This window comes from Scomber scombrus, chromosome 15 (assembly GCF_963691925.1).
Source record: "Scomber scombrus chromosome 15, fScoSco1.1, whole genome shotgun sequence".
NCBI lineage: Eukaryota > Metazoa > Chordata > Actinopteri > Scombriformes > Scombridae > Scomber > Scomber scombrus.
In genome coordinates this window covers 27,999,293-28,023,206 of record NC_084984.1, presented here as the reverse complement: position 1 = coordinate 28,023,206, position 23,914 = coordinate 27,999,293, and the positions used below count along the sequence as shown (strand labels likewise).

General features: G+C 38.8%; 2 protein-coding genes across 3 annotated transcripts in view; one reads left to right on the top strand and one right to left on the bottom strand.

Annotated features, from left to right (window-relative positions):
- The window catches only part of LOC133995353 (ras-specific guanine nucleotide-releasing factor RalGPS1-like), a 139,277-nt gene that overhangs the window by 51,381 nt on the left and 63,982 nt on the right, over positions 1–23,914 (top strand). The gene's annotated exons all lie outside the window — the stretch shown is intronic.
- On the bottom strand, positions 276–22,684 carry angptl2a (angiopoietin-like 2a). Its single transcript, XM_062434482.1, has 5 exons — positions 22,578–22,684; positions 13,033–13,983; positions 10,345–10,538; positions 4,020–4,290; positions 276–1,886 (listed from the first exon to the last, which is right to left on the bottom strand). Exons 2-5 carry the CDS (start codon positions 13,946–13,948, stop codon positions 1,687–1,689), a joined length of 1,581 nt encoding a protein of 526 aa, XP_062290466.1. The 5' UTR covers positions 13,949–13,983; positions 22,578–22,684; the 3' UTR covers positions 276–1,686.

Below are 23,914 nucleotides of genomic sequence, written 5' to 3'. Positions count from 1 at the left end.
GTGTAAAGCAGCTGTGCTTTTACATTCTTCCATGTCTTACTGTTCGTCTTACCAGTATTTCAGTTCCTTATTTTATTGGTTTTCTGGACTCTAATTATATCATAGTATTTCTCTCATCTCTGTTAATTGAATGTGTTATAGTTGTCCAGATGGATGACAAATTGAAGTTGGTTGAAGTTGCTTCACTTCTTAGTATCTCTGACATAAACACGCGAAATGAACTATTAAAAAAGGGAGTTGATTGAAAAGAGGTCACCGGAAACACAAGCAGAGCTGTACATGGTTTATTGCAAGATTGATAACATACAGACTATAAAAATACTCTTAATGAAACAGCATATATATACACAGAGTACCTGGTACATACTGTATCTGCATACTAATACAGTGACAGTGATCTTTTCAACAGATCAGAAACCTTTGGTGGGTAGAGGGAAAAACTGAGTTGTACACACACCGGACTGCGTAGTGTAGTGTAGCTACTTATTGGTTTAGCCTAGTCTAACCTCTCCCTAAACCTCATATTGTTGATTTTACATTTCTAGTTATGTAAGAATTAACGAAACAAGAAGCACTGTGGTAATCAGATTTGTGGGGTTCATTTTTTAAAACTTTGGACAGAGCCAAGCTGTCTGTCTATAGAGCGATCTATCTAGAATGATCTATGTAAATATGAATATCCTTCTGAGCATGAAATGGTTCAATACAGTAAAGTTAGTGAGTAGTGGCACAAAATATTGAGTACCAGAATCTTCAGGATGAAAGCATTAGCATCATCTTTCAAAAACACATAAATGCACAGACATTTGGGACATTTTAACAGTGGTCCCATCAACGGTTGATCAGGACATGAGAAGATCGTCTCAGAAGGGCTGCTTCTGCACCATTAATGGCAACAACAGTTTGTCTCACAGCTTCTAATCTCACTATAAAGACCTAACAAGCATTATAGAATAGTTTAGTGTATTCACTGATAACTGTGTAGTCCACAGTCAATGTTTAAATTCAAAAAAAGTTGACCTGTCGAACTTTGTACTTTGGTCACATACAGTACTTAACAGTCAGTAGACCTTTTATCCAAAACTAGGCAGAATAGGAAATGATGGAGGAAAAGATTACTAAAAATGTTCTAGAAAAGTGTATCAAAATAAATAACTGGAATTTTCTCCTTTAGGACTGATCTCAGTCTATATTATACAAGTAAGCACCAATGGTAATGTAAGGTATGAGATTATTGCAAATCGGCAGTTCTGATCTCTGGATATACATTCTTGTGTTAATATTTTACAGTGATATAGAAAGAAAGCGATGTGGTTTATTCTGTACATGACAAAACAATCCTGCTAACAATATTGTATTTATTGAAGTTGTGCACACCAACAAAATCAACAAAAACATACATAGAAATGTCTTAAAGCCACTTAATGTATGTCTGTGTGCTTTTGTTGATTTGTGTGCAATAATCCTTCATAAGCCCACCAAGATAAGTAAAACATATACCTGTAGAAAGAATAACATCTTAAAAAGCACAGTTAGAAGCAACATTATGAATGTAAAGCAGCCAACAGAAAAAAGCGAAGACTGACGTTCAAATCAAGAATGCCTGTTTTTGTGATATAGAGGTGGAATCCCTTCGGAGGAATTGCTTGTCCAGTAAAATCTGTTGATTGTTGAATGACTGAAGTGTTAATGGAAGGTGTTCGCATTGGGTCGTATCATCATGGTCACTTTCTTCAGAGAATAAGCTCCACCCCTGAACTCAGCCCAGTAGACTCCATCTTGGTAGCGACTTCGGTAATGCCCACCCCGGTACCACACGCCGTTTAGGTTTGAATGAGCACAGGCGTTATACCACCATCCTCCCTTCTGGTAGTGGGCACAGTTACCTGGTGACACAAATAATCAAGTCAGACTCGATTGGTATACAGCTGATCTGGTCTTCTGCTGGATCAGGGTTAGGGTTGATCATTAATCAATGAGCCCAACAATGAACTACTGCATTATTTTAATCAGATTCCTGCATAATTGTCATTTTTGTATTTTTCCATTAGAGCTGGGTGCCTCGTTACTGCAATACTACTGCAATGCTTACTGCAGAGGTGAACTCACTAATGTTACTGTTCTTTTTTCTCTAATCTGGCATCATTACTGGAGGGAAACTCATTTACTCTTTCTTCCGCTCCGTTCAGAGTTGCAGTGTTGTGCATACACTCTGAATGATAATAATACACTTACTGTGCAGAGAAGAAAACGTTGAGTATATTTGCAGACGGCATCTAGGCAAGACGTTTACAGAGATGCTGACTGAAGCAAGCCAGCCAAGACGCAGAGCTTACCCGGGGTGGCTTGCTTGTCACATGGAAACCTCTGAATGCATTCAAATGTTAACTTTCTGCATGCATGTTGTCAGTCAGAGGAAGAGCAGAACATTGGCATTTGGATGCATGTTGAGCGCAGCGAGCAGACACTGAATATGGGTGAACTGGTTTATTGAATGAAAATTCAATTTGCCATATGGCTGCAGAGATCGTCTCAAAGTACAGAATAATGTTCTGCATAATAAGCAGTAACATTCATAGAGTACTGAGTATCACTTAACAAAAAAAAAAAACAGAAGCACAAGAGAAAAAAACAAGAAACTACATTACACAATTTCAGTTTGAACAATTGTGACAGTTTTTCTGGAACAGCTTCTGACTAGAGTTTAAATGACACGTAAAATTCAGGGTGTTCTTGGGAACCAGGGACAAGATTGAACCTACTAGAACTTTTACATATAAATAAACGTCTTCAAGCCCTTGCCAAATGAGTTCACACAATGCTGATTAAGCCTATCACCGCCAGGTCTCTCTGTATTTCACACTATACTATAGACTCCTGCTGCCTGAGGCAGTTTAGTTTTTTTTTTCAGCATAGACACTTTATTCAGCAGTAGACAGAGAGGAAACATGCAGCAAAGGACCTCCGGCCGGGAAGTCGGAGGTCCTTTGCGCGCCCAGCTCTCTGCTAATTTGAATGAGAATAAAATCATTTAATCGCATGGCTCTTTTAGGCTTTACAAATCTTATTGGACTGAATGGATCAAATTCTGATAGTGATTTCACGGGGGGTTGTTTGAAACTCAAAACAATTTATCCACAGTTTTACAGCTGCTGCAGTAGTGACGGAGTAGGCTATGGCAAAGCCTATGACATAAGCATGTGCTGACAGTGTTTTTGTAATTACTCTCACTGCCAGAGGGGGAGACCAGTGTCCAGCACTTCTGCTTTAAGTGTCACCTGCTGAGCTGAGACAGAAACCCTTCTAACAAATTCTGATCAGTGTAGGTACTATATGAGGTCCAAACAATAGCCTTAAGGGAAATCCTCACTTACAACCATGTTGTCCTTTTCAAACAGCAGGTTGTATGGACCATCAGTTTGAATGAATGGATGGATGGTTCTATGTGTTTCGATACTACTTGGTATCGATTTATTTTGGTTGATACCTTTAGGTATCAAGTACCGATACCCAGCCCTATTAAATATGCTATTTTGTTTCTGTTTCAGTTTCTCCTTTTGCCTCAATTCATTAATTTTACAAATTTCAGTTAAATATGATTTATTTTGATGTGAGCAGAGGCTGCAGAAGCAGTCAATTGATTAACTCAAGACACACCTCTGACTTTAGGAAAGTCTAACAAACATTCATAGCTTTTTAAGTGCTTTATACCGTATATCTGTATGTCCGCTTTTTGCATCCATCCGTTATACCTGCAAGATATTTGGGTAGATGCAGCTTACACCCTGGACACGTCACCAGTCTGTTACAGGGCAGTGGCTATATCAACACACCATTGTAGGTACACATCCCTGAATACAGCTACTTATGATTTACTTACCTTCATTCAATGAGAGGAATGCTATATACAATATAAGGTTGTTTCCACTGATGCGACTGAGTGGGATGTATTGAATCGGATATCAAAACATCTGCAGTTCTTGCAAGTGAAAGCCTACCAATAGCTACATTCCACTCACCTGTGTAAACATCATGGTCTCTGTCCAGTGTGGTAAACTGCTTGCCATTGTGCCAGGTAAGAGAGTCTCCAGCGTTGCCATGGTATCGGCCCACCTTCAGCTTGTAGAAGTCAGCCTCAGGCTCGACACGGAAGCTGGCATACTCTGCGAAAGTCTTGCGTCCAGTCCAGTCTTCCAGGGTCACCAACAGCTTGTAGTTGGCCTGTTTAGTCAGCCAGTAGATGTTCTCTAGGCCTAACCAGTATTCACCATCAATGTTTCCAAACCCTTGCTGTGGTAGAAAAACAACATTGAATTGAGTCAGAAACAATCATTTCCTATCGTCTTGACACATGTATTAATGGGAAATGCCACAGTTATTCTTTTATTTTATGATTTACAAGAAAGAAGCTGTTATTCCCCCCTTGGATTACAGCCTTTAAATTCCAGCAACAAACCACCCATGTTTTCCAGGCATTTGTGAAACACTGGTATGATGTCAGAACACGAGGCTCAAGCTGTGGCATAATGGCAGGACGTGTTTAAGATATTCTCCACTAGAGCTCACTGCGCCTGAATCCCTGGCTTCAATTACATAACACATGGATTAAATCAGGAGGGAGTTCTTGTCTCTGCCAAATGTGAGCGTGTAATTGGCTTCAAGTGCCTTCTTGACTCATTGAGGGTGGGTTGGGAATGATCCGGTTGGGGGACTTGGAAGTACTCTGTTGTGCTTCGGTCCTAAGTTTAAAGTACCGAGAAGAGTATTCACATTGGGATGTCCTCACTTTGTGCCGCAGGATGTTAATCTTTGGCCGCAAAATGTTTCAACCTGCACCCGCATTTACGTAACGTCAGGTTCCACGAGTAGTCACTAGAGAACACAACATCGTCTTTATATCACTGCACAGGCTGCAGCACTGAGAGCATGTTTAGTTCAGTTGCATTTGTTTCAGCTCTGCTGGTGTGATCTCATAGACTTCATATTGTTGATTTTTTTCTTATGATTACTCACATATTACACAATGCATTGGGTTGGCCAGACAGTTTGCTCAGTTAAAGATGGATTTCAGCTGTGGGAGCCAAATGGCAGTTTGAGTTATTTCATCAGAGATATTACTATATCAATCATTTATGATTTCCCTGTGGCAGTTTCACCCCTTCGCCCTTTCACATGCCCATAGCCCCTAAGGAAATTGATCAACTTCGTCACCTAGCTCCTGTTCGCTTTAGCAGTACTATTGTCATTGTAATTCTGAAATGGCCAACTAGCAGGGGCTGCCAAGTGTTGGTGCTGTTTTCCATTGAGGAGGATGCATACCCAACCAACACACATCTGTCAGTCGTAGACTACCTCAAATGACTCAATTAGCCTCAACCCAAAACCCCATAGGAGCTGTAGTTTCTCAGCGCTTTGTGAAAATGACAAGAATTTCCACATTTAAATGGCAAGAAGTAGATATCCTTGTAGTTTGGCATATGAATAAAAACTGCCAATGTCATGTCTCAGTTTTAAAGAAATATTGATGTAAGATTTCCTGTATGACAAAACAGTGAAATATACAAGTGGAACAGACGCTAGTCTGGAAATTTGGCTGCAACCACTGATGACCAGTCAGACTGCAGGGAGGCAGCCACAAAACCCCTGAAAGCCTTAAAGGCTGTCTTCACTGGAGATTCAGCCATGTTTTTCAGTCTGCCCCACACAGAACAGATCCACTTCATCTTGAGTCAATTGGCACTTCACTTGTGTAGCTGTAATCCAAAGCATATTTTCTTTTCTTCCACCTTGAGCATGTATCTACAGTACATTGATTGTACTTGTGTCATTTAACCCAATAGGCTATTACATGAAAACATATTAGAAGAGTTCAAGTCTGATAATTGACCTAAACTCACTAACAGCTGTAAATGACCTGCAACTTACAATTACAATAAAGTGACTGATTTGATACCGTCCTTATATCAGCATTTGATATTATCCATCACAACACGTAAGAAATGATAACGTTTCTCATTCAGTGTAGTTCAAGCTGTTAATTATGAGCCACAGACGTTTGGTATTGACTGGCATTGTTGAGAGAAGCATTCTGTTTTTTATATACTTTTGTTAACATAATCAGAGATTACAGTGATAGTTACTATGTTAGGCAGATGATACACAATTGTACATATTTATTTTATTGTCACTCTGATGCTAGTATACTGTATGCATTGGTTAAAATTGTTGGAAACTAAATGAGTAAAAGTGACAGTTTCTTTTGTGGGACACAAACCAGGAAATAAAGACACACTGCATTCAATGTTAGGCTATTGGCACAAACATTATAAAGTAAGTTTATGAACCATCTGTTTACTAGTCAACATCTGTGACTGTCATCCTTTCTGACATTCCTCTTTCTCATTCTTTAATATTCTTCAGTTATCATAGCAGACCTTAAGGCTCTATAGTCTACTGTCCAGAATCAAACATACATGTTGAACAGCTGTGGATGGGCTCCGCAAACTATTATTAGCCTCAGTCTTAAACTGTGGACTTTCTCCTAAAACATATCTCTATTAAGTTGTGATTTACTCCATAGCCGGGAAACTGGCCCATTATGTCATAACTGATGTAATGTCTGTGCTGATGTCATTTTCCTGTTCAGTCTAACAGCAGGTGAATATCAGAGCAAGTTCTCCCAAGAATCTCAAAATGATGTATTATTTGTAACAGTATTAAAGTGTAGCAGTGTTTTTAGTTCTAGATTTAATTAAGAGCTATTATCAGTCAATGTAGTAAAATATGAAAGTGCATCTTAAGTTGAGTGGTATGAATATATAAGGTTCTTTAAAAAAAAACCCACTTTTGATTATGTCTCACTTTAATGTTCAAAATAAGAACTGCTCCCAAGTATGACATACTTGAAGGAAGATTCCACTAAAATTTTACAGAACATGATCAATAGGTAGTACTCAGCATGGAAAATGTTTTTATAATAAATAAGTAATTCCTTAGTTTGCATTTTTATTCTTTAATTTATATATTCTGGCCTTTGTGTTGTGTGTGCAGTGTGTGTATATTAATGCTAATTCTCCTTTAAAGGCTGCAGACATTACAGCAAACAGTCTTTAGACCTTACACAGCTTGCATGATCTTGTTTGCATGCTTATTTTGCATCCTTTTTATTATCATAATGCTTTTAGTATTTTCATTTTCTTTATGCAACTGTTGTAGGCAAGGAGTGAATAAACAAATATCTTTTATTTTGAAGCGCATTAATTTGTTCCCCCAAGCATAATACAAGTGTCTGTTAATCTCAGTCAGCCCAAGAGTGACTTACACAAATGGATTTTAGCAAATGGATATTGTGGTCAACCTGAAGATGACTACAAATAATAACTTCAAATTATTTATTCTCATATTTAAATTCATACAACGCCTATTAGGGCCATATATGTTTAAAACAATAATAATAATAATACTGACCTGGACGAAGGGGGGGAATATTTCAAAAAAGATCTTAGAATTAAAGTCATACATTTACAAGAAATAAACTCTGATATTCTCTGATATTATAAAGTCGCAAATTCACAAGAAATGTTTATTCTGCCAAGCAGTCACCTCCCCTTACTTTGCAACACTGGAGAGACGTGGCTTGTCTTGCATTATGTCTGCCGTGGAAGAACTAATCAAATTGTGCTTTTCAGTTGGGTTTAGCAACAAGGAGATACTTGTTATCTTAGCCCAGAATCACCATATCATCCTAAGCATCAGGACTTTGAAAAGACATTACAAGAAACTGGGCCTTTTTCGTGGAAAAAAAAACCATACACATCTGGATGAGGCGATAGCTTTTGTTCACTAGGAGCTGCAAGGGACCAGGCAGATGCAAGACTATCGTTGGTTACATCTATGAGCAGTTCAAAAGGGGTTTTGTGGTCCAGCAAGACACCATGTGCCAAATTATCAAATTAATCCATCCTAAAGGTAGATTGAAAAAAGTTTTTTTTTTTTTCTCACTGATTTGCCACATTTTAACGTCAGAGAATATCCAAGGTTTTTTTCTTGTAAATTTACGACTTCAATCTCAGAAATGTTTTTCTCTAAACATCCCTCTCCAGTCAGTTTTTTCTGTTTTTTTTTTTTTTACAGTCATGGCCCTAATACGCCTTCATAAACTCAGTGCCTGGGTTACAAACTAGAAGTGAAGACTTTGAAAGAAACATACAGAGTGTATAATGAAAGGCACTCCGGTTGCATTATGGGAAATGTAGGATCCAGTGTCACCAAACTAAAAAAGTAAAATGCCGTGTTGGAGTACATTTTTGTTTCACCCTTGCTTTTCTAGTTTTACGTTGGCCTCCTCCTCACTCATAAGGAAGATCATTGTTTTTTTAGGGGCAAAGGAGGGAGGAGAGTTTATTATTTACTTCATTTTCACTCCTGTACCCTCACAGCAACATCCTTCTTGGCTCATAGCAATTCTTAGCTGTTCTATTAAGGATGAAACTGTCAGTCAGTTGGTGGGTCCACTCTGTTGGTCCAGACTGAAATCTCTCAACACTTATTAGACGGATTTCCATGACATTTTCCCCAGGGCTTTAGCTGCCATGAGGTTGACATTTAGTGAAATATTTTGACTATTACTCAACTATCGGTGTCATGGTTCTGTCACAGTCTGGCTCTGTATCCCCCCACCAGTCCACCAGATGTCATCAGGCTTTTTCTGCCCGTTTAAGACTGGACTGAGTAGGAAGAAGGACACATAAGAGAGGTTGCAGATTATATTTATGAACCACTTGAGATACTGCTGCTTTCTACATTGACTCTCCTTAGAACTAAGTGCTCAAGTGAAGTCTTTTTGGTGGATTTATGTTGTTACATGCAGCCTTAATTTGCAGGCTCTGATTGACAGACTGCTTTATTCATGTGTTTGTTAACAACAATATATGCAGATGTTTATTTGACAGTGTGTACTTGCTGTGTCTTGTGCACTCAAGTTGTGTTTATGTGAATTCTAGGACAGTTTGTGCATGCTTATATGGAATTATTCTTTTTTTTTTTTTTTTTGGTTTTCTGTTTCCCCTCTGTGTTCCTGAGCTCCACACCTGCCCTGCATCAGTCTTGTTAGCGCTGCCCTCCTCCCTGTGTCTTCCCCAGCCAATCAGCTCCAAGCCTGCCTTTGTATCTTACCACCCGTTCCTTGTTGTTACATTAGTTCAGTTTGTGCTAATGTTCTGTTTTTTTTTATTTCAGTCTTATTACATCCATTGCTTGCTGTGTTTATTCAGTCCTTTTTTATTCAGTTTTGCTTTACCTGCACCTGAGCCAGTATAAAGAAGTTATTCTACGGTCTCCTACATTTGGTGTCTACCTGCTCCACTTCACATAACAATTGGATTAATTGAATTTGCCTAATAGATTAATCCTGGTGACTTTTGTGATCACTCCACATATCCTGTGAAATATCTACAGAATTTCACACATGAATTTGACATTCACATTTCCCAAACGATGTACCCTGATGAGTTCAGTGATTATTCTGACCCCTTACCCCACCTTCTCAGTCGCACTATGCCTATGATATCCAGGCCTCACTCAGACCAACAAAGCCCTGGAAAAAAATGCTGCCACCTCATTCTCATTTTGCTCTGGCAAAAGAAAGAACCCAAAGTGGTTTTCAGACAAAAATTGTAACCTGGCTCAACTTTTGTAACAAAACATGATGTCATCCAGCATGAGACTGTGCTGGCCAATCACACACATGCAAGCACACATTCTGAACTGAGTGAACTCAGTATTTCTTGACGCAATGAAAGATCAAATGGTTGCCACTGAATTGTAAAATCCTGTCTAAGAGTGTTTGGTGTATGAGAAGTCTTTAAACTCACTTATCTGTCAAACTGGACTTCATGAATAATATTTTATGTCTCAGTAGTACCTAAAGCCAAACACCCCCATCTACAGTAATGCAGCCCCTATGCTGTTTTAAAATAGGTTTGATTTTGGTCTGGACCCTATTATTGTTTTAGGAGATGGAACTACTGTATGAGATGGATCACTATTAAATTTGGTGCCTCAGTTGTACTTTGTAATAAGTGCCAAATAGCTAATGTTAGTATGGTAACAAACTAAACTAAGGGTTAGGTTTAACCTACCTGCTAAACACTATGTTACCATTGTGATTGTGAGCATGATATCATGTTGTTTCAATCATTAAGCTCCATGTACAGTCTCACAGAGCTGCTGGTGAGGCTGTAATCTATTAGCTTGTTTGAAAGAATGATTTTGATATCTGATACCAGAACAATCTTGAAGGCACATAGAACCTTTTATAATTCCTGTTCAGATCCTCATTAGTACCTTGTAAGTATCCCAGTTTCTAAAAAAGTTGACAGAGCCATCTTGACGTCTCTGGATGACAGTCCAGCCACCAGGGTCGTGTCTCTGGTCGCACCAAACCTGCATGAGGCGGTTGCTGTTTTCTGGTTTGAGGAGGTACATGCCACTGGCAGAGTATCCTCCCTCCAGAGCGTCCAGACAGTCTTTGAATGGACCTGCAGGAGAAAGGGAGCAGTGACTAACAAAGCCGTATACTAGATGGTACGATCTAAAGGTTTTCATGGCTGGGATTCATTTTCACTAACACGCTTTCATCATTAGTCTTATAATACTAACAATGTGTGCAAGTAACAGACACTGCAACATCTAATAGAATATTAAAACATATGGAAAGAAGGCTCCTGGAAAAGTGAAGTCACTGTGTTTTACGTGTGCCAGATATGACAAATGCTTTCCAGGCCAAAGCTGTGTCTCCGTGATGCTGGCAGCAGCAAACATTCTCACGAGCCAGAAACAGAGGACACATTTAAATGCACTTTATTCAGATCTCATCATTCCATTATGTACAGGGGTTAATGTTGCATCCGCCCACCTTGAAGCTTAGAGAGCTTGGTGATTTCAGCCTTAATACTAAAATTCTGTAAATGTGTGTGTGTGTGTGTTCATGATTGTGAAGGTTAAACACTAGAGGGTATAAAGTATGAGCAGAAGCAGAGGTCAGGGTGATGGGTGTAGAATGGTGTCCAACATCAGATACATGGTCACACACAAGGTATAATCCACAATTCTGTACTATAAGATTTGATATAGTTATTTATTTTACACAATTGTTAAATGCTGAAACCCCGTCCCTGTCAGAACTGGGGAGCAGAGTACTACGGTACTGTGACAAAAATAAGGCCTAGTGTATGCAAGCATTTTTACAACTTTGCACTTGGTGGAAAACCCAAACAGCAAAGACACCTACAGCACATGCAACATCTGTTTTAAAACATAAAGTCATAATAGACATTTGAAGCAGGATAAAAGTGTCAAATCAATGCATATATTAACTAACATAACTATTAGACAACATTTTTGGGGAAACAATATTTTGTTCCTTTTGAAAGTGCAGAATTTTACACTCAACAGAATGTAAATTATGAATATCTCCTGGTAGATTTGGCTTTGAAAATAATAAATCAAGTTTAATATATTTCAAGAAACACCAATCATCATGATTTGAGTTTTGTTGTTTGATTATATTTTCTTCACTTCTCACTGTAGATAGATTTTATTTTTGGGGGAGTTAAAAAAAATAAAAAAAATCTATCAATCTAAATGTCACTGTGTGCCAGCCCTTCCATCCTTCAACAAGTTTGTTCTAAAAAAAACTATGTCAGCATTAAATTACATTATTATTTGATATATAAATGATTTATGGTAATGATGTGATTATGATTTTTTCCTCATGTTTAATCCTTCTAGTATTTTATTGATTTCAAAACCAATACTTAATCTATAAAATGTTGAAGTTCTGAAAAATGTTCCATCACAATTTACTTAATTTTGAGGTGTTTAATGTACAAATGTATGGCTCAGTTAAATGAAGTCATAATGGCATTAACTGAACCTACACTAAGTGAAACAAGGTACTCCTCTAGGTTTTGGAAGCACTAGAACACATGCCTGTATGTGTGTTAACCAACACTGCCATGTATATATCTGTACTGTTGTTTGTCCTTTTATTGTCATTTCATTTTTTCTCTTATGTCTTGGACCTGTGGATGTGTTTGAAAATAAAGTTTCTTCTTCTTTTTCTTAAACCCAAGATGACAACTTCAATTCTAACCAACAGTCCAAAATCAACAACACATTCAGCTTCCTAATACATAAAATAAATAAAAGCAGCTGAAGTGTAAACTACTGATTGTTGAGGATTTTTCTTGAAAAATGAACAGTAAATAAAATAAATAAAAAATAGTTGCTGATTAATTTTCTGTCAGTCAACGAAAATAACGGGATAGGCCAATCCCGTCAGCTGTACATTGACTTAAACCATCCTTTTTTAAAGAATTTGAATGCATGTCACATGCAATTAGGTGAAAGTCAGAAATTCATTTGTTTTGATACCCATGCTTCTAATATTTTGTGACATCTGTTTTGGAGAAGTTTGTCCCTTTTCCTTCTGGATGGAAAATCTGTGGACTGACTGGACATAAAATCTGTTTTTTGCAGCAGCCACCATCAGCGCTGATTTAGAAATCAGCGCTGATGGCAGTCAATGTAGGTCAGCATGACTCATCTGAGCCAAAACTGCCCGGAAAGATTTCTCCTTTACGGTTCCTATATCATATCACATCATACCATATCATATCATTTCCCTACTATATCAAGTTGTTCTTCATTGATGAGATGTTTTCTTCCTTCTTTCAGTAATATATGCGCCACTGTTGTGTCTGTTTTAGGTTTCTGACCATCTTTCCATACAGCTCATGTAAAGTGAACCAAATAATTATGATAAGAAAAGCAGAAAAGCTGTTTGAGTGTTGGGTTACTTCTTGTAAGAGGTTTTACTGCTTTGAGAGCTTCACATTTTTATATTATCATGGGAGAGTTAATTGTGAGCCTTCGTTTGCTACACAGGTCAGCTAAGGCCATTGAAGCTAATGTGTGTGTAATTTAAACTTATGAAAAGTTCTGAAAGTGCCAGAGATGGCATGTACTCACCAGAGGGCTCGTTTGTGAAGCTGTATGTAGCACTTGGCATTGTGGGCAGTGGAGGTGGTAATGCTTTGGCGTTCTGGTCATTCTGTATCTCATTAGTCATGGGGTTGCTGGTGTGGCGGGTGTAGGTGGGTGGATGAAAGGGTCTGTAGCCTCCGCCTCCAGGAGACACTGCAGGTCTCTGTAGGGGAGGCTGAGGGATCACTGGAGGCTGTGGACGGACAGGACGGATCCTCTCCACCACCTCTCTGCTTCCCTGCACCACACCGTATGAGTATCCTCCCCGCTTGCAGTGCTCCTCCAGCTGCACCAGCAGAGCGCTCTGGTTGCTTGCGAGTAATGACAGATGCTGGTACTTATGTTCCAGATCGCGGTAGCGTGAAGCTAGCCTCCCCATCTCATTTGTGTGGTTGAGCACACGGGTCTCCAGCTGTGACACCTCCAGAGCATTGTCCCGTTTGCGGATAATCTCATGCAGCAGCTGCATGTAGAGCTGCGTAACACGGGAGTTCATGTTGCGGCTTTCTTTGCGCAGCAGCTTGACCTCGTTGACCACACCCCCATCTACTTCTACCAACTGCTGCAGAGCCTCGATCTGCCGTCGCTGCTTCTGCAGCTCACTGTTGAGCAGCTCCAGCTCCTGCTTGTTGACCCGGTTCTCCAGCAGGGCCTCAGGTTCTTTCGAGTTCACACAGATGGCCCCGTTATTCTTCTGCTGAGGCACAATGAAGGTATAAGAGCATTTGTCTGTTTGGGTGGCACTGTGGTCAACCACAGCACGTTTTTCACGTGGAGCATAGAGGTATTCTCTCTCCAGCATGTCATCACTGCTCCCGATCTCCTGGGTGTCTGCCTGGAGAGATGACTCTGGTCCAGAGAGCAACAGGAGCACCAGCAAAACCACCACAGGCAGAATCATAGCGCAGTCCTGCTGCACCCCAACTAAGATGATTTCTGAGGAAGAAAGGGAAAAGGTCATCATTAAAGGTTCATTCTCACATCAGTTTCTATGGTAATAGTATGGTAGTAATAGTTCAAGGCCAGTATTATTGTAGTTTTGTAGATACTTGGTTGTCATCCTTAGTATTGTGCCTAGTGCCTGGTCACAATTGTCAGGTGCTTAAAGCTATATCATCTGTTTTTTTGTTTTTATTTTTTTATTTTTTTATTTTTTTGTTTGGCCACTTGGTAGCAACAGAACAAGCTGAAAACTGTGACTCACTTGACAAACATGTTAGAGATCAGTTTCTTATTTACACATCCAGTAACATTCATTTTGAATCATCGGTCTGGAAACTAAACACAATTCAAGCTTTGACTTTTAGCTCTCTTTTGGTGTCCACCAGCTCCTGAAAAAACTATTACAAATAATAATTATTTTAACATGTATTAATAAGTGCAGCTTTGATAGCCAGTGCCCAACCATTGTATTAGTATGAATGTATGTCCACCTCTTAAACTATTTTCCATTCAAATGTCCTGCCACACAAATTGTGTCCTATTGTGTTGTCCTGACACATCCCTGTATCCTTGAAAATCACATTCAACTACAATTAATTATTAATTTGATTTGTTTTTATACAATATCCAGTCATGGTCTTTGTAGTTATGTTTAGTTCAGGATTTCCTAACCTTGAGCCCCAGATTAGTACCGCATGGAAATCATCAGCCGGGTTGCCATGGAGGCACTGCATCTATAGGATTTATTTTAGCGCTGACAATATGAATGGTGACAACCCAGTAGACATCCCAACAATAAATGTTTTAAGCTGCCAGTATACTCTATCAGGAGTGCTTGTTAGGTGGTCAGATTGCTTCAGAACCCTCATCTCTATGATGGCAGACTTTTCAGTCTGCCTGCATGTAGGCATCTTTATCAACTATACACTTCTGATTTTGACTGCGAACACACATCTAATGAAGTAGTTAAGATTTAGCAAAACTGACCCTAAGAGCAACTTCAGTGCTTCTCGTCATAGACTCTTAAAGTGTGTGGGACTCTACTGGACAGACGAACAGACTTCTTTCCAAAGACATATCCTCCTTTGGTGGAACAGCACTCCCAGTTGAAACTTAGTTATTTTCTCAATAGCACTCTACTTTAGTAACTGCCAAATGTGATTGCTCCATTACTTATCATTTGTAAACTATTAGAGATAAGAAATTAATCATAGACACCCACACAGTAAAATCCATGCTTATATTGACCCTGACTTAATCCCAGTGAAATAATCAGTCCACTTTACAAAGACCAGACACCAGTCAAAACCATATCTCCCCTTTCTCTTGAATGAGAAAGTGTGACTAAACTTTTGACTGGTACTAAGAAGGCTTTCTCAAGCAAATATCTTTATTGTTTCCAGTCTTGGCTGGAAGCTCGTATAATGGCATGCCGTGTGATGATGTTTCCCTTGGTCTTGGGATAAAAAATTCTATCACAGCATTGGAATGTTCAATAATACAAAGCACAAAAATGACTATCCCCTGACAATATCAGTGTTATCTTCGATTGTTGGAGATGGGAGTTACTACGTCATGACATGTTCTGCCAACTCCTGCAGCAGCCGGTCCAGCCCCGTCACTGTTAATGGACTTCATTCATTTTCCCATAACACTCCAGCAAAGGTTTTTCTCAATGTTGCTCAATTTTGCTCTTGGTCCATGATGGCCTCTATGACTGAGTTATTATCTTTAACCCCTTTCAACAAAAGGAAACCTTTCCAGGAACTTTTTATGGTACTAAAGAACACTTGAGTATATGTTCAGTTTTAGATCCCTGCTCCACAGGTAGTACTTTGTGATGGCACAGGACCTCTTTGTATTATTGATTGATGCATACCAACGTTTCGTCCAAAAATGACACAAGCCTCATATTTGTTATAGTATGCTATCTCTCTAAATTCCCTGGACTTCACAGTCCTTCAGCATCTGCCAAGATCTTTTAGTTCATGAATAGCTCCAGACTTGTTTAGTCTTTTGCCATCCCATCAACTTTCAAGAGTACTGGCATATGACAAAATTTACATCACATGGACACACATGGACAACAGTCATTTGGACAGTAAATTAGTTTGCCCTTGGGGGTTATTTGTTAAAATGCTCCCTTGTTGAATAGAGGAAATGTCTATTAATTACTCAATTGCAAAAGAGAATACTAAAAGATACAGTTACTATTTACACGGTATAAAGATTCAAATGATTCTGTGATTTCTATTGTTTTTTTATGATTCTATGATTTGTGTTGGTTTTACTAAGAATAGAACAAATGACTGAATGAAATAAATAATATTCATTAACCACTATTACTCATGACATAAACAGTGGGGCCCCTTTAAAGTCTAACCCTCTTCTTCTATTGTGACACTGAGTTATGTCAAAATAGGCTTCCTCTATTCATATGCAAACTAAAAATTGATACAATATGTGTTACCCCTCAGAGACCAATAGTCATTAAACACAATAGAGCTTGTTGTGAGTGTTTCCAAGGTTGTTAATGAAACTTGATTGACATTTATAAAGTTGTGAAAATGGAAAGTGGATGAACATGAAACAGGAAGTTCAGACTGAGACTGATTATAGTGGATGTAAACTACATTGGAGCCAATCCAAGCTTCTGTTCTGATGCATTTAAGAGACAAAGCTTTTATAGGCCAGCTGTGCTTCAAACTGAAGATTTTTCCTCAGCCTTTCATTTCTTAGACTTGTCTTACTGAGAATGTACCTATAGCTCACATATCATTACCATGTTACAATGACTGACCACTGCAAACTGGAGCCTTTTATTGTTCACTATACTAAAATAGTGTGAGCCAATTAACACACAGTCTCTGCATCAGTTTGGTCATATGTCACACATCTCACAGCTGGCCCCAATGGAGCTCAAGATGTCTTACTTTACAGCTGGTAGCCATACATTGAACCTGCTGCTTCTACTGGCTAGATGATAAAGAAAAGTGACATTCACTCTGACAGGATGATGTGATATAGACGTATACACACATAAATACTCTAACTGACACACACACCTTCACATTCATCAGTTTAAACTGTCATTTGCAGGATTATATTAGAGACACGTCAGCATAAACCTCATGATGCTGCCTCCAGTGCCAAGCTTGAAACACTGCTTTAATCACTGCTGATCCAAGCATTTTCTGTGTTCCTAATGTCATTTATGGCCTGTATTTGTGCACATATTGAGCAAATTAAACTCAGCTCCCTTCCTTTTTTCTCAGTGTATTTTAATCATACTTTAGCAGCTTTTTTGGCTGTGTTGCATCTCATCCTCACAGTACCAAATCATCGTCAGTGTTGGTTGGGCTGCTTGTTGGCTGCTGTTGAGCAATTTTATAAAGTGTCTGAGAAGAATATGTTTTTACTTTGGAGTGAAGTGAAGCCTCCAGCTTATACAATGGAAAGCACAAGGACATTTACGGTTTCCAACATGAGATTGTAGAGAAGTTCTGATACAAATCACCAAAGTGTTTAGATTCACACAATTTGATTTGATTTGTGAATCCTGATTTTTATGAGGTGATGTCAATGTTTAGCACATAAACTTAATTATGTGCATAGAATAGCTCCATAGACTAGTCTGACCAATGTGTAGGGGTTTAAAGTTGTCAGTTTTATTTGCAGCTTTGACTTTCTCACAGATTGGTTTCCTATGTGGGCCGATAGGTAACAAGCAGACCTGTCAAAGATACTGTATGATTGAGGTTATTTTTGAACAGTGTCTCCATTACATAGTTTATCCACCAGCGAGCACTGACCAGCTGACTTTTACACTGTAAAATGTTTCACTCACTGCATATCTTTGTCCTAATTCTTTAATAACCAACCCTCAGAGTGCTTTACCAAAATGTTTAGTTATGTTGCGATATATTCATATTAATAAAAGGATAGTTCAGATATGTCATTACACCATTTCACTGTAAAAATATTGTACATACTTTTAACCATTACATACTGTTCATAATCTGTCTCATAATTAGTCTCTACAGCAAATCACATTCATAAATTCACCATCTGTCATTAATACATGATTGATTAATCTTATGCAAAAAAACACATTCACAATCATTATGTTATGGTCCAGTAGAACATTTTATAGAATGTGATGTTTGAATGCTGATTTTCTGAATTGTATTCCCATGTGTGTAAACTGTGGGTCACATTAGGTACAGTCTGACTAAAAGAAATGTGTATAAGGTGTTTTTACAGCTCTCAAATGTAAAAATGGGTCAAATTTGACCCTTAACAGTGTGTAAGGGTTAAAATAGAAAGTTTAACCTCAAAGCAGCCGACCGCAAAGCACAGGATCCTTCATTTACCCACAATGCATCCTGGTATATACCCACGCCCTTCAAGCTTCACACCTCCGCTTTGTAAAACAGGCTTTCTGTTAGAATGTTTTGTCTCCGAGCCCGAGCCGATTTCACCCTGATCACATCATCAGGATTATTTTCTCATCCCCGACAAAGCTCCTCCACAGCTGCTGGAAGGGATAGAACCTCTGCCACTGTACTTCTCCCCATGATGAGTAATTTGAGGCTTCGCGCGTGAAATTGGTGAAGTGTCCGTATTAATAATGAGTATTTGTCGGCTTCTGGAAGACATGTCAGAGGCTCAAATCACTGATTGGCCTGTTTTAAAGATGCTGTGTTGAGTTTGCGGAGCTATTACAGGCTCATTTCTCCAGTTGAAAGACAACTGTAAATAACGGGTTTATGAAATTAGTTTAATTGGTCTACCATGCACAAAAAAAGTGTGTGATTGTTTATGTAATAAGAAAACTTTATTTTCATTTATATTTAAATATTAAACATTTGAAGTGTTGTTCTGAGTAGAGATTGATTGGTGCAGTTTGAGGAGCGCTGCAGTAGTCTGCTCTCTAATGGAGATGAATAGCTCATTTCCTGATCTCTGCTGAACATGACATGAAGTAATCCGGCCCGGCCCGAGGAGCTGAACAGGAAGACATCACAGCCCAACAGACAATCACACATGACTTTTTTATTTTCATACTTTTTTTTAATCCCATGTTTTTCTTTCTCTGACTTATACTGCGTTTGTACTCATAAATGCTGAAAGATAAGTTGTCAGTAAAGCAGGCGTCACAGTGTGCTAGAGCACACGTGTTTACCATTATTCACTGGCAAGTGTGCGTGTGTATGTGTTTATCAGTGGTCATTACATGGCTAGACGTCTCAGCTGCCAGCAAGCCTCGCAAACCTCTTTTCGCGTTCGTGCACACACACACACATACACACACGCACACATACACACACCTCTAGAGATGATAGTGAAGCCTGTCCATAGCCGCAGTCTGTCAGGGCTTCACTGGGAAATGCAGCTTGAACCCCATAAAATCAGTCCAGACACAGATCACCATCTGTCAGGCAAACGTATAAAAGGTGCCAGCAGACACGTATACGACCACACAGAGAACACACACAGCCCTCTGTGGTGGACGTCACAATCATTTAGCAGCCACAAAAGCGATTAATCAATTTTTCACGCATGCTTTATCCTTCCTTGTCTACCGCGACTCTCTTTCTATCTTTGTCACTGTGTCTGTTTCTGGCTCTCATTCACAGTCACACACGCACACGCACACACACACACACACACACACCGAGCAGGAACAGTTGCTGGTGGCTGTGACTCGTCTGCGCCGCAAACGCACGTCGGCGTCTGGCTACAAAGGGCATGACAGGCCTGCGGTGATCTGAAAACCACAGAGACACCCGGCTCTACTAGTTCAGCAGATTTGGTTTACATGGCTGGTGACTAATGACCAACTTGAAGAAGCGGTTCATCTGAATGAATCTCTTTGTCTAACATTAGCTGAATTAGACCGGTGGAGTGGATTGTAACAGAACTTTCCTTTAATTAGTCTCACTTAGATTGTTGGTTTGTTGCATTATAAGCAGAAGTCAGCATGTAACATGGTACATAACTGAACAGTTATATTGTCAACTAGCTGGCCTCATTGTGAGAAAAGTCTACATTTGTCCTTAGAAGGAGCCGAGCCACTCACCCTATCATGCAAAAACATGAGTGAACCACAGCAGAGTAGGTTTTTATTGTAGGAAATAGCAGCAGCAGAAAGCTTTGCTATTAAACTAATATCCCAGCAGCTTTTATTTAACTTGAGGTAGTTTTTCCTCCTTGTCCCAAAGTATCTCATACAGGTTAGTCATGATTTAATGCTGGGTACGGTCCATGCCTTCTGTAGATCCAGACTAGTGCTATATATTTGAGGTTGATATTAATATTTTTTTTTTAAATCATTTTTAATTGATATCTCCTCATATAAAGCAAATGCATATGATACATTGTTTCCACTGTGCTAAACCTTGTCTGCACATCTATTAACACAAAACACACAGAAAAAGCACATATGTAAAATCATTGCAATTTTAAATTACAGCATTAAAACAAAATACAATGATGTCCATATTAATAGAGTTTTTTTAGCATTTGAAAGCAGCAGAACAAGCAGATAACAAAGCACTGACATATTGTCATCATGTTAAGTATAGCCCGACACATACGTATATCATTCCATTCATATCATCAGCCGATATTGGCCTATCACATATATATCGGTATCTGTGTAGGTATATTGCTTGATATGTGTCGATATTTAAAAAAAATCTTTAAAGTTACATAGGCAACGTTTTATATATATTTGATTTTTTTTTTTTAAGTTTGATATTTACGCACGTTTTTTGTTGTTTTTTTATTTATAGTTATTGATGATTATAAAATTCCCAGTAAAGTTTAGTCTTAGTAACTCTTAGTTTACTCACAGTAAGGTTGATTCCTAAACATTGTAATCACATTTGATGGATCATTGCAAAAAATGTGTTCATATAAATATTCTATAGGTATATATATCGGTGTTAAGTCTTTACAGCGAACCTGGATTCATGTTTTTCTTCAGCTGGTGAGTGTAAGTCCAATCCTGCCTCTCCTTTTTAGCTCTGGTTTGGTCTCCACCACCTCAAAGAAAAGCTTCTAAATGCTTCACTGTGTTCACCAGACAGTCTCTAACTTTATCTGCCTGCTGTTTGGTGCTGAGCAGGTAGTTTACAGTGGATTCAGAGCTTTGTTTAAACTGCTGCCTGCTGCTGCTGCTGCTGGAAAGCAGCTTGATGAGAGCTCTGAGCACTGACACTGAACCAGAGGTGGTTTTAAAAATCAAAACAATGAGCTGAAAGACAGTTAATCGCTACATATAGCTGAGAGGAATTGCAGAGTTATAGTTCTCTGTAGGTTTGTTGCTACGGGCAACACCTTTCACATCACACACAATCATTTTGACCCATTGTTGATGTAAAAATACTTAATAGTATTTGTGACCAAGATATGTTGTGGAACATTTTACAGTGTAACAGACAGTGTTTCATATCTTTGATAGTTCAGATCTTACATATACTGTTACTAGTCAGCTGACATAACAGCCAGTATTGATATGTGACCGCACCAGGAGTTAATGACATTTGTGGGGCTTTAGTTGTCAGTTTTCTGGACAGCGCTGAAAGATCCTAAAAGGTTTGACCGTCATGGATTATTCCATTCTGCTCATAAAGCTCAATATAAAAAAAACACAATGGGACACATGGGGAATTCCTCATTTTTCAATGTTCTCAAATACCAGAAGTCAGTGTTGGACATTTGCAGATCATATTGAGCAGTCCCAGCTGCACCTGGATTTCTTCTGTCACCCGGTAAATTTATGGTGAGCTTCTGTTAAGCGCACTGTAAAAAAAAAAAAAAAAAAAAAAAAAAAAAAGAAAATAATCCCAGCAAAAAAAGAAAGACTGACTATGCTGTTTTCAAATTTGAAGTCAAAATTGAACCAGAACTAAAAGAAAGAGAAGGGGGGGGGGGGGGGGGGGGGTGTTCAGATTTTACCGCATAAGAATAAAAGAAGGTTTTAACCTTAATAATATGCTTGCTGGAAAGTATACTAACAGACTGACACACATGATGAGTGAAGTAAATTGGATGTACTGTATAAAGATTTATAAAGTGATAACTAGATGATTTAAATTGGCTTGATGTGAAACTTACAGCACTAATAACACTGAGTTAATGATACATGATGATTTAATTGAATTCAATTGATCATGAGATTTTAGAGTTCATTGTTAAACTTTTTGAATGAGTTCCAGTTCCAGTTGGACTACTGGCTGCATAAAAAACACTTGATACACTTTTACTAAATGAATTTACATGCAGTCTCTCTGCTCCTGACTGTAAATAAGTGCAGCGAAACAGTCATCGGTTAAAAAGTTCAACCCCTTTAACAAACTCATGCTGCGCAGCAAAACTTTGATGAAACTCCCAGAACTTGAACTTTAAATGAAGATTCATTTGTTAAAGATACAACATCTGTCTTGCTGAGAAATGATGCTCAAGAAGTAAGAAAAGTCTTAATATTTCACTCAATATGCTCATGATATTAACTTAAAGGCCAGTATAGAGTGTATACCACATATAATGGAAATGTCAGGTCAGATTAGTGCTCCACTCACCTCCACTTGTCTCTGTGTCCTTATATCACTTGCCTTCCTGGCAAGTTTGATTCCAAGTCTCACCAGTCAGAGTCATTCCACATGTCCTCTCTATGTCTCTTTATTTTGTCTTCATATTATTTCCTTCACCTGCTGTGTGAATCAATCCTCTGTAGACACCACGAGGAAATCAGTCCAACTGTGATGACGTCCTTAATTGTCCAATCAAACAGAAGCAACAAACAGCCGAAGCTTCAGTCATGTGCAGCAGAGGACTTTTTCCACCTTTTGTCAAGTGATGAGTCGTAAACTCAGAGCTGCCCTTCTATCACGCTTGTTACTCAGAGTCTGTTTCTCTTCCTCCCAGAGTCTGACCTCCCTCTGTCTTCCTGCCATCACCAGTGAGATACTTACTGTTGCTTGAAATAATTAAGCTGTGAGGCACGGCAACGCCCCTTTCCCCTCCCCTTAAAAAAAAACAAAAGGGAGAGATCATGGAGGCATTGGAGGCTCCCTGTCCCCCCACCTAAACCCTTGTCCCCTGCAGCCCCCCCTGAATCTCTCAGTCCCACAGTTCTCCTTTTTTTTCCTTTTTTTTTTCTCCACTGCTGTCCTCCGGATAGCCCAGGACTCCCTCTGTGGAGGAAGCTGGGAGAGCCGACCAGCTGCACATGTCAGTAGTTGCATGTGTTGCAGGCTAAGGTCACAGGTTTGGAGCATGTGGATCTTGACCTGTACCTACAGAGGGTCGCTACGGGAAACAGAGTGTTTGCCTTTTCTCTGTTTCAGTAGCACACTCTTAAAAGGAATGCATCTTTGTTTTTTCTTAATATTTTTCTTTTCTGTTCTGTTTTGTTCTATTATATTGTTTTATTTTCTATTCTGTTCTATTCTATTGTTTTCTATTCTATTTTATTATATTCTATTGTTTTCTATTCTATTGTTTTATTTGCTATGCTATTCTATTCTATTTTATCATATTTTAATAACATAATATATAATGAGAGGAAAAAAACATTTTCTAATGTGTATAAGTGTGAGTGGGTGTTCCTCATATCAGAGGTTGACTTATATCTGAGAGCCACTGTTGCTAGGAGACATGCTCTTTACTTCTGTAGTGTGCTGCTAATTGGAAAATGTCACAGTGTATATATCTGAACCTGAACTACATATTTTATCTTTTTCATCCTGTCTGGATTTAAGCTGTCTGTCCTTCACAAAACTTGGAAGAATCCATTGTGCTGTTAAAAGTATCCTGTGGAAATTCAAAGACACTAGTTGTGTTCATTTTTCTGTATCTTATGTGTTTGCACATGCATGAGAGTACAGCAGCACAATATATTCTCCTAGTTTCACAC